Genomic DNA, 16,133 nt, shown 5'->3' with positions numbered 1-16,133 from the left:
GATCTCAATTTGGTTGTAGCATACAGGAAAACACTCATCATGCAAACTCCTGTCATCCTAGCAAGGCTAGGCTTACGGGAGTCTATCTTTTTATCTTCTCCTCTTGCATTTCAAAGAACTGAACCCGCTAACACTGGATGTGTAAAAGTCAGTTAAGTAGAGTGACTAATGTCAGTTAAAAATGAGTTTTTCAAACTGTGAGGAATGGTGTGAGATCCTGAGGGCAAGCAGCTTGCGTGTTTTCCCCCTTTAAGCAAACCCTGGACAGGTAAGCCTGCAGCACTGTCCAGACAACGTCCCTGTGAACCTCAGCCATACCACTGCTTCCAGCTCCAGGTGGAGGCTCTTCTTCTTCGAGTTCAGCCTGACGATTTCCTCTTGTTCTCGGTTCTTCTGATTGAGAAGCTCCTGCCGACGGATTCTTTCCCATTCTAAACGACGCTGTCTTTCCAGCTCCTGTTTTGCTGCCTAAAAACACCAAATTATTGTTAACTTTTAAATTTAGAGAAATTTGCACCATTCAAAACCTTTAGGACTGAGTGGCCATAATGCCTAAGGTCAGGTGAGGAACTTTCGTTTTCTCAGTGGGCCTACAAGATCCTCAAAAGTGGCTTTGATTCATCACTTTTCACTGCTTCACAGACCATCTTTTGGTTATAGTCATCCTTCTTTTAATAAGCTAAACGATGGCTTCCTAAGTATAAAAAGCAAGAAAAATAATGATGCCTTTGTTCTGGCATCAGAGGAGAAATAATTCCATTCATAATTTTTAAAAGCACTGTAATTTACTATGCTCCGTTCCTGGCCTGTTAAAACACAGCCAGTGTCTCTTGGAACCTCTTTACTAGGCCTGCTTCTGGATTCCTCTCTGCAGCTTCACCTCCCTAGGCTTCAAGTCTTCAGACTGACTCTGAGGCCTAGGCTTGCCCTCACCCAGTGACCTGCTGTCAAATGAACTGTGGCTGTCACTGGCTCAGCTGCGCACTCAATCCTCCTCTGCTTGGGGCCTCACTTGCACACGATCAGGCTTCCACAGACCTCTGCCAGGAAGCCCTAAGTCCTCACATCAAGGTCCAGGGAAGGAGAATTGATTTTGCACGGGGTGGAGTGGCCCGACGCAGATGGGAGGCATGACAAAAGTTAAAAGGTCTGCTAGTCCTCGTGGATGAAATGTGCGCAGTCATCCATCAGTGACGTTCTTAGGAAAGAACTTGAAAATTACCTCTCGTCTTTCTATCTCTTTTCTCCTCTCTTCCTCCCGCTGCCTCTCCAGTTCTCTCTGTTTCTCCAAGCGTTTTTCCAATTCCAGCTGCTTCTTCCACTCCTGTTCTTGTAACTCTCTCTGTCTGCGCTCCCACTCTTCCTTCTCTTTCTGGGCTTTCCGCTCGGCCTCCCTCTGCTGCTGCTCCATCAAGGCTTGGCGTCGCTTCTCCAGCTCCATGTTTCCACGCTCATAGTTGGCTTTGCGTTTGTCCTCAAAAGTAACTAAAAGGAAGGAAGCAAGGAAGGGGGGGGGGAGAGAGAGAGAGAGAAAGGTAGATAGACAGACAGAGAGACAGAGAGACAGATAAATGGAGACTGTATGCTTTCTTCCACAACCTACAGAACCTCTTATCTAGTTCAATCTACTCTGGTCTAGGAGTCATTTGAGTGCTCTTACTCTCCAGCCATTTCTCCTAAGGATACTTTTAACTCAAATGTAAATAGGAAAGGATTTGCTTTCCTGTAAAAATATCCATTTAAAAACCCACAATTGTCTATGCTTGAATTTATTCAAGCATACTTTGACTATCCAAGCCAATAAGAATAACTGGTTTACCTTTTCTCAGTGCCTTCTTTAATAACCAAGGTTGTGTTTTATCTGCTGTATGTTGTTAACTTTTTGAAGAAGGCAGTTTTCTCGTTTGGTTTGCTTTGCAGTGCTGGGGAATCAAACTCAGGGCCTTGCATATGCTGGCCAAACATTCTATTATTGCACTATAACCCCAGTCTTTTCACAAACTTTTTAATAATTTAAAATAATTATGTGTACACTCTTTCAATGAACATTTAAAACTTTTTTCAAAGCTAAAGAGTTTATTACAAAGCTCGATCTGATTTCATCTTCCTAATGTGGAAAAAACACTAATTTTCCAAACATACACACTCTCCCCTCTTCCTTCATCATTTTCAGTTTTACTCTTTGTTAAAATTAATAATTAAAAACATCCCAATGAGCTGGTGACATAGTTCAGTGATAGAAATGCTTGGCTTGTTTACTTAAGTCCATGGATTCAATCCCCAGTAATACACACACACACACACACACACACACACACACACACACACACACTCACACATACACACACACACAAATTCCATCCATTAATTTTTTCATATAACATATATTTTGTAAGTCTATAAACACTAAATATTTGTTTGTACTTCAAAATAAAACTTAAAGTAAATACAATTAATTTTAATTTTAAAATAAACCAATTAATTAAAAGTGTAAAATTAACACCTGGCAGTTTCTTTTGAGGTTCTTCTTCTTGTGTTTTCTGATATGAAGGCAGAGTTCCATTAATGGAATCAATTTGCTTCCCCCCCCTTAAGAAAAGCAAACAACAAAAAACATCACACAGTTTGAGAATTTTCAGATTAAAAAATACAGGTTACCAACAGTAATCTTATATTTAAATATATTTCAATATTTAAAAATATTCAACAACTTAATATTTAAAATATAGTACTAAGAATATTTAAACACAGTCTGGCCTTTAGTTATGATGTACAAAGTACTTAGATGTTAGAATCCCCTAATTGCTATTCTTGGGCAGTTTTTCTCATCTCTTCAGTTAAACTGATACATTTCTTCTCTGTAACACGTGAAAACAACTCCTGTTATCTATTCCTTCCTAGCATGACGCACTGCATATGAAAATCAGAGAGTAAATATTTATCTCTCCTCTAAACTAAAGCACAGCTTCTGCAGTAGGAATCACTCCTAAGTGATGAAAACCCCAGTCTGCAGCTCCAGAGGCCCTGACCTGAAGGACGGAGGGACGAGTTCAGGAGGTAAAGTCAGTGGAAGCGGCTGTCCAGCTTTGGCCATGTCAGTGAGGTGCATCGCTAGGATAAACTCTTCGGCTCTCAACTGTCCATCACCATCAATGTCAGCCAGAGTCCTGCAGGAAATGGGACAACTCACAGTTTACTAACTTCAGAGTACAGTTTTTATTTTCACGAGTGATAATAATGACAGCACAAATGCTAGGCTAATATATTTTAGTAAAATATAAACCTATACAGAAAAATGAGTCAGTTTTTACCCTTACTTTTCACAGCCCCAAAGAGAGGGAAGACACTGACTCATCACAGCAACTGCCCATTCTGAGAAGGTGGCTTCTCATGTGCCATGTTCAATTCTCTATATTAAAAATGAAGTAACCTCTGGATGGCAATGTAAGTCATTATATAAAAGAAAACTACAGTGTCACTTACAAAATAAAGGTTAAGTTCTCAAGAACGTATGCTTCCCAGGTGACTATTAACTTTCAAATGCCCACTTTTATGGAGCATGCTTGAGTCATAAATTTCCACAGAAACAATCACTTTTCTGTTTGTGTTTTCCGAAACAATCTTCCTGAAGGTTTTCTGATAACAGATAATCTATAACTGAAATCATCAATGGACAGACTCACCAGATAGTAGCCAGCTGAGTTTGGGACAGATTTGACTGAAGAAGGGCATTTCTAGCTTGAAAACCTGATTGAGAGAGGAAACCATGAAGAGAGACTACTTTAGCCTCTTGTGTGTCATGCAGATAATGCTGCTGCTTTCTTGGAACACTGACTGACAAAATGTTTGTACCAGGGCCCAGGCACTGAGCATTCCAGAGTAATCAAACACAGTACTGCTCCAAAGAGTCAGAGTCTGGAATTAGTGAGGATAGGGTGCTCCTCCATGTTTTTCTAGCAAGACGGTGCTCCACACAGCTCTGAGAACAAGGGTCAAGCCACCTCTCTCCCTGCTTGCTCTCCCCCTGTCCCTCTGTCTTCACTGTCTCTCCTCCTACCTGATCTACAAAGCCTGTCATTCCTGCCGGGACTCCTGAGCATCTGAAGCCTGATGACCTCTACATGCACATCACAGCCCGAACCTCACCTCTCTATTTATACATCTAGAGCCAACCAAAAACCTACATATGTGTTTCACAGGCAACTAAAAAAAAAGATGTCTCAAACTTCTCTGTCCCCATCATGTCCTTCTCCCCAATTTTCACTCCAAACCGCTCTCTCTTCTCTATGCACTGCATTACTGTCCAAGCCAGGACTCAAGACAGAAATCAGTCTTTCCTGACCCCCTTTCCTTGATCATCATTCACTCTGTCTGACATAAGTTATTTGCTGAGAGAAGAGGGAATGTGATTGTTAGAAGGTAGGACGTACTTGCCTCTTCTACGTCTATCCCTGTGTATGGCCGCTTCACCATCTAAACTTACACGATATTCTAAAGTGACTCCGATGTTCCACAGACACACTCGAGTTAGAGCACAAACAGGGAGCAACGGAAAGGGCGGACAGGGAAACTGCCCTTCCTCTCGGAGAGCTGACGCTAACCGCTGCCCCTACCGCACCCTGTGGTCGGCGGGGGGGCTTTCATTCACTTCAAAGCTACAAGATGAAGCCTGCTCTTCCTGAGAGATGCTTCTCCAAAAGGTGGGGTGTACACCCTTGTACTCAGCTTGGCATAAGAATGTGAGGAAAGCAATCAAACTGAACCCATCTTTCAATAACTATACACTTCCAATATTCTTATGTATGAAATGTCTTCTAAATGTCTTCAATGTTAGAACTTTAGATAAGACACACAGCACAAATTCAATAATAGTTTTTCAAAAAGTTTCTATAAAAGACTAACGGTCTCACAAACACTCTACTCCAGTTACCTGAGAGGTATCCACTCATGCTTTTGTCTAGACTGTTAAATTTCTGCCGATACTTTAATCTTGAAGGCTGAGGAACCGCCCACTCTGAGGTCCCAGTCTTGGGCGAGTTCCCTGAGAGGGAAGCAGTTGAGGAAGTTGAGCTATAATGAAATGTATTTAAAATTTTATGTTACCAAATAAAATACATTCAATTAAACTATATAAGACAAAGACACTAAGGATAATTCCTTATATAATATAATGGCAACAGACACCTACACCTCCATCTATTAAGAACCTACAATTCCAGGCATTTTACTGTCCAGGGCCTTTAAAAGTGGCATTCCTATCTTCCAAACACACTTAAAAGATATTATTGTCTACATTTCTTACTTTGTTAAACTATGGTTCAATGATGTTAAAAAAAATTAAATCACAAAAGTCAGTGATTAAGCTACAAGACAGTATTTTTCTGGTGAAAGGTAGCTCTTCGTAACTGTTTTGAAAGAACTATGATGACTTCTAACGCAGGTAATAAACAACACTTGTGCTTTCTAAGTTTAAAAAACACCACTTCAGTCAGGTGTGGTGGTGCACACCTTTAGTCCCAGCACTCAGGAGGCAGAGGCAGGCAAATCTCTGAGTTCGAGGCCAGTCTAGTCTACAGAGTGAGTTCCAGGACAGCCAGGGCTACACAATGAGACTTGGTCTCAAAAAACAAGAAAATCAACAACAATAGAGAAAACTAATCTTAAATATTTATACTTGTCCATTACAAAGAATAACCTAGATAAGCCTAGGCTTGTTAAATAAAAATCCACATTGAAAGCAGACAAAGTTCTATGCGTTAAGTTTTCATACCTACTAGATCCTAAATCAATCAGAGACTGGGCCTTCTGGATACTAGCACCACCAAATCCTCCCATCATCAGACTGTAAGATGATGCATGAGGCAAAGCTGTGGGGAAAAAAGAGAGAGAAAAAGGAAAAGATCTGTACTAGCAATTCCACAAACAAGGAAATCTCTGAACAGCAATTGTAACATGTTGTTACACACGTCCCTTCACATGTACGACTTACTAGACACTTACTTGAAGAAGAATAAGGAATGGATAAAGGCTGAATGAGACTGGCGGTTCCATTTGGTAAGGATGATGTACTAACGGAAGGCACTAGGGGAGCAGGCATCATTAAGGGAGGAATACTGGTCCCTGAAGTTGCAGAAGACAAGGGTGTTGTTATAGGTGCAACTGGAGGCAATGGCTGAGGAATGGACAGATTGGGCATGCTTCCCATCCCTAGAGATAAAAGAGAACACATTTTTCAATGGTACCAAGTCAACTATAAAATACACGCCCAAAAGCAAGTCTCAGCACAAGAAGCAGCCCCAGTGTTTGTAGAAACACCATGGGCAATTGATCCATAAAACACTCCCTAAAGCAGCTTTGAACCTGAAGTGGAGGAGATAAGCTACTGCTCTGAATGTTAATCATTTACCACATATGAGCTACAAGCGAGCCCAGGTATCACTCGAGTTTTCTTTTCCTGTTACACTAAGACTAAGCAATCTTTGTCAACTAAAACAGTATGTCAAAGATAAAAAGTTTTATCTGACTGTATGGTTTTCTGTGTAAGGAAAACAGATCCAGAGCTACTAAGTTACTAGACTACTGTGCATGCTCATTCCTCAAACAAAACAGGTTCTAATAGTAGGTGCTGTGGTAGACATGTTTATATGTATGTTTTATTGGCAAACATGCCACACATCTCTCTCCAAATTTCCCTCCAAATCCACGAATTCAAAGCCAAGTCTTTAAAATAAGTGATGACTTTTATTTTCTTAACTGTAGAACACTAAATACAACATAAAAATATGGCCACCCAGTGATTCGGTGTTTATCTCTACAGTTGAGTACAGAGTGGAAGAATACAGTGTTTTAAAATCTAGTATCCAGTGTAAAGGAATGCATTTCTTAACACAGAAACACCTTATTGAATGTTCCATTCAAAATATGTGCTTTTCACATATAATTAATAAGAAATTGGCTAGTCAAAATTATATGGAAAGCATACCAACTGAAAATTTCTGAAGAGGGTGTAAATTAATTAGGACAAAGTCTACAATTTTTTTTTGCCTCAATTTAGCTGGCTAATTAACCTTTAAATTAAAGAAATTCTACTCATCTATGATTTTAAATTACTACATAAATTAAACCCCTTCAAGTGAGTTTAAATTTATTCAATCATCTTGTTTTATTATTTAATATTAAGGACACACACTGTACCTATTTCTGAGGTACAGGGTAGTGTTCTGATATGTGGATACATATATAACCAAACCAGGGTATTTTGCACATCTACCATCTCGAGCATTTATTATTTCTCTGTGCTAAAAACATTCAGAATCTTCTCTCCCAGCTGCTTTGGAATGCGCAATGCAAAGCTGTTAACCACAGTCACCCTACCATACAGCATAACACCAGAATTTGTTCTAACTGTAATTTCATAACATTGACCATTTCTCCTTCTCCTTGACTGCCCCTCCCCCATCACCTTCCTTTGGTGGCCTCTAGTACTTAGCATCCTGCTTTCTCCTTCCAGGAGAGACAGAAGAACCTAATAGGAACAATATTTAGAGTCAGTTGTAACTAAGGAGGCAGATCATTTATTCACAACTAGGAGTTGTGACAGAGGACTCTGGCAAGACCAGACACGGACACTTAGCTTTGGCAGTACATTTAAGATTTCTTCTCTTAAAGGCATGAAGCTTAACTTAGAAGTCTGAGAATTGTCATTTTGTGTTAATAAATCCTTTCCTGATCCCCAAGGAATCAAGCTTAACAACCAAATAAGGCTAACAAATTAATAAATACACACCGAAACGAGCGGAGATGAGTGGAGAGAACATGGGGGGCTGTTTCATAATAGGAGGAAGAACTACAGGCAGCTGCTGGCCTTGAAGCTTTAGTTTGATGAGTTTCATAGCTATGGAGAACTCTTGCTGATCCATCTTCCCATCCTTGTTCAAATCTGATAAGGCCCTAAAAGGAGAATGAGGTGAGTAGATCAGTGTGTGCGGGGCAATAAGGAAACAAAAATTACTGCTGAGGTTAGAAAATAAAACCAATGACAAAGCATTCACATGGAGACCATCACTCAATTAAGTAGACATATATATGAATAACAGAAAACCTGCATAGTGAGAAATACTAGCCAGAGACAGTACCTAACAAAACGCTCACAGACCACAGGGAATCTACAGTTCACAGAGGATTTCCAACAATGTAGACAGAAAATAGTCATTCAAAACACTATAATTCTAAGCCAGTAATGAGAGCAGACCCCTGAAATCCCAGGCATTATGGAGATGAGGTAAAAGAATTGTTCCAAGTTTGAGGCTGCCTGATCTACAGAGTGAGTTTTAGGACATCCAAGTCTACATAGTATGTGTATTTTATATAGGTACATAAATTCTAAGTTTAACTTACTGACTTGTTCAAATAATTGAAAACATGTTTGTGACTATCATTTTGTCAAGCACACAAATGTTCCATAAGAAAAAAGGATGAGGTAGAAAATCTCATTTATTGTAAATACATTAAAAAACACAATCCCAGATACTCTAGAATATTTTAAAAAATTTATTATTTTTTTTATATGTATGAGTGTTTTGCCTACATGTATGTATATGCACAATATGTGTGCCTGGTACCCACAGAGGTCAGAAGAGGGTGTCAAAACCCTTGGAACTTGAATTACAAATAGTTGTGAGCTGCAATGTGGGTGCTGGGAATTGAACTCAGGTCCCCTGCAAGAGTAGCCAATGCTCTTAGCCACTGAGCATCTTGCTAGCTCCTCTAGAATAATTCTTAAGTAGGAGCAAAGAAAGGGATGACTACTTTGGGGTTTACAGATGATGAAAAGAAATGAAACTACAAAAAGATAACAGAAAGAGGAAGCTGAGATTTTGCCAAATTGTACAGAAATATTTCTCAATGATAATTCATACATTCTTTCTTGAATTCTAATGGAACTAGAAATTTGTCCTATGGAACAAAACTTCAAATTACTTTCACTCATTTATTCAGTGTAATTTATTTTTCAAAGAGCTAAGGAAATATTCTTATTTAATAATAGAGTACAAATGAAAACAATCTGATGTTAACACCATATTGTTTAAAAAAACAACAGCCCATCAGAAACTTATGTACATTTATAAGAAAGCATCTTACCATATTTCAGCTAATACTGGGGCTGGCAGACCTGACTGCAGGAAAAAAGTACGGGCTTGATCACCTGAAAATAATAAGCACAAAAACCAAGTGATACATTAGCAAATGGAATTATCCTAATACTTAGGTATAATAACAGCTGGCACACGATGATCATTAAAGAATATGTGAGTTATAGATGTACATACAAAGTTATTTACATTTTAGTATAAGTCACCACAAACATCCTTTCTACTAATCAGTAAAAAGAGTATATTATTCATCTTTGAGTTTTCACCCTAAGAGTTCTATAATTAAAAGTATGAAGTGCTAGGAAAACATTCCTTCACGAGCTTCCCCATCCTTCTATGTATGCTTGCTGAACATACCAAGAACACAAAAATTCAGTTCGTCTTTGCTTGGGTTTTCAGAATGGAGTTTGTAAATGGAAAGTCTTAAGGAATGAAGTAATAATGTCTCCACTGGAACGTGGAACAAACTTGCTATAGAATGACGGCTCCTCTGAGCTCAGTGTTTTCCTGCAGCACTCACAGCATGCAGAGTATGTTTCTAACACACTGTAGCATCCTTGTCAGGCTCAGGGAACAAAGGAAACCAACAGAACACTGCTAGCTGTTGTTAGTGGTCTCAGATCTTCTAGTAGCCACGAGTGGTCACTGGTCATTATTAACATGTAAGCCGAGTAATCAAACAATGACAGCAGGTCCTGTATAGCAGGAACACAAGTGACCTCAGACGACAATGAATAGAAGGATGAGTTCCAAAGGCAGACTAAAAGCTACCAGCTGTAGTCATCTTGACGACTTAGGCAAACTCCACCTTGTGTCTCAGCCAAGGCTTTACCCTGTGTGAATACAGACACACACAGTGTCTGCCTCACAGGGGTGCTGTGAAGGTGAAATGCACTGGGCTTTGGACTATGTCATTACTGTCCCAATTGTGTTACAGAAAGCACTAGGACGCAGTGGCACAGAAATGGAAAGTTTCAAATTGCTAGGGAAGGAAGGAAAGACACACCCAAACCAGTCACCTTTTTGTTCTGGTGGTCTGTCTACAAAACAAGGGCTAACATCAACAATTAATATTTAAATTTGGGGGGGAATCTCTGGGAAATATATCTGATAGAAGAAATAAATCAAGGGGGCTGGAGAGATGGCTCAGCATTTAAGAGCACTGGCTGCTCTTCCAGAGAACCTGGGTTCAATTCCTAGCATCCACATGGCAGCTCATACCTGTTCTAGGGCTTCTGACACCTCACACACACATACATGCAGGCAAAACACTAGTGAACATAAAATAAAAATAAATTTAAAAAAATAAAGAAATCTGTGGTGATAATTTGTTTGTGGTCTAACAAACAAAGCCGCCTGGAGATCAGAGTGCAGAGCTAGCCAGGCAGTGGAGCACACACCTTTAATCCCAGCACTAGGGAGGTGGAGACAGGAAGTGATATGTCTGGGCTAAGAGAGGAATATGAGGCAGGATGAGACAGGAGCTCACCCCTTTCAGGCTGAGGAGTTGGTAAGAAGTGGCTGTGGCTTGCTCCTTTGTCTCTCTATTTTTCAGCATTTACCCCAATATCTGGCACAGGCATTTATTAATAAGACCAATTAGGATTTGTGCTACATCTGGCATCCAACTTTTGGGGCATGAATTCATGGAAAAGCCGCTTGCCAGAGCTGCACGCGGCTGGAGTCACTACCCAACTGGCAATGTTTTCCTTTCTTTGGGGATATTTCTGTTGCAGCCTACCTGCAGCAAACTCCATAGGCTTTTGGGCTCCAAAAAACATAGGATTTAGCCGCTTTCGCACATTCCTCCCATGCAGACGGCTGGATCTTTCTTTCCCTTCTTCCCTCCCAGTGGGCCGTGGGCTTTCCCTGGATCCCCTCCTCAGGCTGCTGCCACACTAGGTAGCTCCCTTGAAAACAGCTCAGGCTTCTACTGTTCTATGCAGAGCAGTCAGCCCCACACTTCAACCTCATCTGAATCGTCATGGCTGGCAGATTTAGTGAGACAATTGGGAATTCTTAAAGGGAGGAATTAGTTAAAAGAGAGAGTTTTTCCCACATTAAAAATGGGAAACATTACTGTAATGGAGGGAGTTAGGTCTCTGTATGATAATACACTGGACGGTTTGAAAAATGGAACAATTAAATGAGAGGATAATTTAGATGGGATTTATGTAATGTCAATTATAAATATTATCTGTTTGATGATTTTTGTTTTATCATTTAAGAGTTGGTTAATATGAGTGCCAAGATAAAAGTTTTAGAAAAACTTATTAAAGCAGATCATAGATATATTCAGACCCAAACAGAGGAATTTAAAAAAGAACCAATCTCAGCATTGCATTATAAGGTTACAGAGGAACAGCCTAAGATTTTCAAACAGTCAACCTCAATTTATCCAGTAACCTTACAGGAACTGCCAAATGATAAGATATTCCCAAGGCTGTGTAAGAGAAAAATGGACTCCTGTGCAAATCTTAGATTTAAGGAGATTCACGGAAGCCATAGTCTCACATGGCATGCATTCACCTTTTGTGAAACAGATGTTAAACTAGTAGTCAACTTGTAATAGAATTATCCTTCAAGACTGGAGAGACTTGGTTATAGCAGTTTTGGAGGCTGGTCCTCAATTACAGTGGAGGACTTGGTGGAAAGATGAGGCTAAGACCATTGAACAACAAAATTGGGCTAGAGGTACAGAAGTCTCCCAAGACCAACCAACTTCTTGGAGAGGGAGATTATGCTGAACAATGGGGTTAGATTCAGGATTATTGTTTTAAAAAAAGAAAAAAGAAAAAAAGGGGATATGGAAATGATAAGATAAAGGGTAGATTATTGAATCTACTCTGAAAAGAGGGGGATATAGGTATGATAGGATAAAAGAGTAGATTACTGAATCTACTTTTAAAAACAACTATTTGTTTTAAATATTATATAGTGATACCAATCTTTGTATATTGATACAAAGTTGAGATTATTTTTGTTAGAACATACTATACACACATTTCTAATCTTGTTCAAAGTATTGTACCTATGCAACTCATTAACAATGTATTGCAAATTTCTAGTCTTTGAAAGTTATTATTACCAACTATTTAGGATAATAAGGAAATGCAGGTTAGTAGTTAGTCACTTATTACAATCAAACTTGTAGTCATGTTAGGTATGTTTTCAAGATCAAACAGATATATTTTAGGTAGACAGGTGGTCTTCAAACACTTCAGAGATCTACAGAATATGACATTTAAGATGTTTTAATAACATAGGTTCTTTTTTTTTTTTTGGTTTTTCGAGACAGGGTTTCTCTGTGTAGCTTTGTGCCTTTCCTGGAACTCACTTGGTAGTCCAGGCTGGCCTCGAACTCACAGAGATCCGCCTGGCTTTGCCTCCCAAGTGCTGGGATTAAAGGCATGTGCCACCACCGCCTGGATATTTTTTTTTCTTTATGACAATGAGCCATGTCTGCTCCTGGCAGCACCAATCTACTTTGGAGAAGATGATGGGCATCAAAGAAACTCCACATGGAGTTTGCTTTCTTTGTGGCAAAAGTAAGCCACTGGGCAAGAAAGTACTCTTGCCTTGACTGCTGACAGTATGCTGTCCAAATGGGACAAGCAGGACACAAAAGAAAGGACAGCTGAACTTTGCCAAGACAAGGTAGGACAGCTCTTCATAAAAAGGGTTAGCCTGCTTCACAGATAAGTCTGTCAGATATGCTAGGCCTGCAGGCTGAAGATGGATGCCCCAATGTTACAGAGGAACCTTAGGTGACTGTCCAGGCAGCCAGCTGTTTCTATCATTTCTCACATTTTTTGGAAGTCACTTGCTTGGACTTCCTGCTCACTCAAGTAATATTATTTCCTTGTTACGAGATTCAGAAAAGAAATTCACTAAAGAAGTGTAAAGTGTACAAGGTTGAGAGACATTAAAAGATAATTTTGGTAATGCAAGTTAGAATAGAAAGTGAATTAGGTACAACCTTTTGGACTCGCCAAGATAGGATAGATATGGAGTATTTTCTCTGAATTTGTATATAGTTAATGGATTAGACATTATTAATGTATTTATTGTCTGTATATATTGTATATAGTTATTGTACTTATTGTACATAGGTTTTCTTTTTAGTTATAACCTTTTTTTAAAAATTTTAGACAAAAAAAGGGAAATGTGGTGATATTTTGTTTGTGCTCTAATAAGTAAAGCTTGCTTGGAGATCAGAGTGCAGAGCTAGCCACTAGTTAACCACAGAAGCCAGGCAGTGGTGGCATACACCTTTAATCCCAGTATTTAGGATCTCATGCCTTTGATCCCAGTGCTTGGGAGGCACACACCTTTAATCCCAGCGCTAGGGAGGTTGAGACAGGAAGTGATATGGCTAGGCAGAGAGAGGAATATAAGGTGGGAAGAGATAGGAGCTCACCCCTTTCAGGCTGAGGATTTGGTGTGATGAGAAATATCTGTGGCTTGCTCCTTTGTCTCTCTGATCTTTCAGCATTTACCCTGATATCTGGCTCTGGGTTTTTATTATTAAGACCAATTAGGATTCACACTACAGAAATCAAAAAACTTCTTGAAATAGTATTAATATGTAATAAAACAGATTCCTGACCATCATTTAGAATCCAAGAAAAGAACTTTCATATGCTAAATTGAATCAATAAATTAAGATAGTTTCAGGAAAAATATTTTGATAGATATATATATTTGATTACTTAACATAAATTTGGTAGCTATAAGATATATGGACAGAAACATAATTTACAATAAATAACATAACAAAGGATAAACACAAACCTGTTATGTAACCTCCTGAAGGCTTGAGGTTATCAAACTGTTTGTCATGCTTAGTGCGTTCTTCAGAGGTAATAGCCCACATATTCGGCCCTCCTAAAACATAATGAAAGGCCAAGACATTACAGCATGTACATGAGCCTGCTCAAAAACGGTATATCCATAAGAATGCAAAATTCTAACATGTAAATATGAATCCTAAGTATGCATTTGATGAGGATAATTAATGTCTGAAGGACATAAAAAGTAGAACTCTTATCAACTATATACAGCAACCCTAAGGCTTTTCAGTCATTCACTCAGTTAACATCTATTAACTGTATACCACTCACAAGAATGAGGTAAATATCGGCAATCAAAAGAGTAAAGCTGGGTAGTGATGGCACACATCTTTAATCTCAGCACTTGGGAGGCAGAGGCAGGCGGATCTCTGAGTTTGAGGGCAGCCTGGTCTACAGAGTGAGTTCCAGGACAGTCAGGGTTATAGAGAAACCGTGTCTCAAAAAAACAAAAAGAAAAAAAAAAAAAGATTAGACTATTCTTCTCCTCCTCAAAGAATTCCTACCTAGGAAGTAAGTCCCACCATGTTCTGTGCTAACTGTGAAGGACCCTGAGCAGAACGGTGACAACAGCTGTGGGGTTCTAAGTCAGAAGCATCAGAAGTGAGATACAGGAAAGATTAAGCATCTCACCATGTGCTGAGGTGGTATGAGAGCACTTCGCTCATACAAAAAGGATGTGGTTTGAGAAGTTGGGATGTCCTAGATGCTCTAAGTACACCAAAGAGGCTACTAGCTAAGGTACCATACATGTGAGTACAGAAAGTGGCTTGAAGTAACTAGCCTGAATGAACTGCAAAGAGTCATTTTCTTTTTCCTTCAGGGGACTGAACCTAAGGCCTCCCTGTACTAGGAAGCTGTCTACCACCAAGCTATATCCCTAACCCTCTATTTCAGACTCTCTTTCAAGGTCAGGGCAGATGCCACTTCCTTCAGGACCCTGACATCACTACATGACAGTAATCGTTTCCTCTTCCAGACTCTCAAGATAAACTTCATGCTTCTGCAGAGCACTCAGGAAGCTGTGGTAGCTGTCTGGGGTCCATCTGCTCTAGCAGACTCTAAGGCCTGGGAGTAGGAGCTTTGTGCATTTACCTTTCTATTCCAAGAACCAGCTGAGTATGAGCAAAGAGCAAACACTTAAAAATGCTTCCTGAATAAATGTCTAAATCAATAAGAGAGGGAGTAAGGGGTGTGTGTGTGTGTGTGTGTGTGTGTGTGTGTGTGTGTGTGTGTACTACATAGATGAGGACTAGAGGAAACATAACACTCACAAACCCTTTTGCTGTCACACATAATCATTAGCAGCCTTCTGAAGGAGTCTTTGGAAAGCTTTAAATATTCACCTTGGCTAATAATCACCTCAACATCACTTCTGGCTACTCTCTTAGCTTACTCAACATCTGTCAACAGGAACCACATATATTTAGACACATAAACTCATATATATCTGCTGTCCACATGGTATAAAATCTGTGTTAGACAGGCAATTCCCAAGAAAACTAAAGGTCTACTCTAATTTTAAATGCTAAAACTGATTTAACACATTTTGCTTAGCCCTAAATGACGGAATTAAAAAAAAAACTAAAAAAAGAAGTCTTGAGAGGTAGAGTTAAAAATAGAGAAACCTGTGGAAGAACTAAGGCTCTAACGCAGCTAAGCCTACACACTTCTGCAACAAACACCACGTGTGTAATTTCCTTGTCTTATCAGCTTATTTATCAGAGATTAAGCATACTATCCATGCAATATAGCTACAATAAAATAACACTGAACATCATCTTTCACCTATTAACATTAGCAAAATAAACCAGGAACATGGAGGAGGCCAGTGTGTGGGGAGGAATGACTAAGAATAAAATGTAATGACACACATGTGTGAAAATTCCATTAAAATAAACTGTCAGAGTCCTGTAATGGGAAAGACAAATGTATATTACAGAACTTATTTACTGGGTAGTGTATGACTCTGGAGAAAATGACAACAAAGGATGAAAGCAGCTGTGAGCCCTGATGTCAGCCATTTATACGCAATCGCTCATTAACTCCACCCGCACTCTACTCTAAGTTAGGGTACTATTATGGATAAGGAAACTAAAAACAATGGTGTAAAAGTAACCAGCTTAAGATG

The 16,133-nt window shown here is 39.4% G+C and overlaps 1 protein-coding gene across 3 annotated transcripts in view; it reads right to left on the bottom strand.

Moving 5' to 3' along the window:
* Itsn2 (intersectin 2) overlaps positions 1-16,133 on the bottom strand; it is a 119,463-nt gene that overhangs the window by 74,652 nt on the left and 28,678 nt on the right. For all 3 annotated transcript variants that reach the window (XM_059248575.1, XM_059248573.1, XM_059248574.1), the window contains exons 3-13: positions 13,947-14,039; positions 9,142-9,205; positions 7,787-7,950; positions 6,001-6,207; positions 5,771-5,867; positions 4,931-5,070; positions 3,684-3,747; positions 3,030-3,167; positions 2,504-2,589; positions 1,223-1,485; positions 319-468 (exon numbers count right to left, since the gene is read on the bottom strand). In XM_059248575.1, the coding sequence (XP_059104558.1) occupies positions 319-468; positions 1,223-1,485; positions 2,504-2,589; positions 3,030-3,167; positions 3,684-3,747; positions 4,931-5,070; positions 5,771-5,867; positions 6,001-6,207; positions 7,787-7,950; positions 9,142-9,205; positions 13,947-14,039 (1,466 nt within the window). The remainder of the gene's footprint in view (positions 1-318; positions 469-1,222; positions 1,486-2,503; positions 2,590-3,029; positions 3,168-3,683; positions 3,748-4,930; positions 5,071-5,770; positions 5,868-6,000; positions 6,208-7,786; positions 7,951-9,141; positions 9,206-13,946; positions 14,040-16,133) is intronic.

The sequence above is a fragment of the Peromyscus eremicus genome, chromosome 22 (assembly GCF_949786415.1).
Source record: "Peromyscus eremicus chromosome 22, PerEre_H2_v1, whole genome shotgun sequence".
Classification (NCBI taxonomy): Eukaryota; Metazoa; Chordata; class Mammalia; order Rodentia; family Cricetidae; genus Peromyscus; species Peromyscus eremicus.
This window is presented reverse-complemented; position numbering and strand designations above follow the sequence as displayed.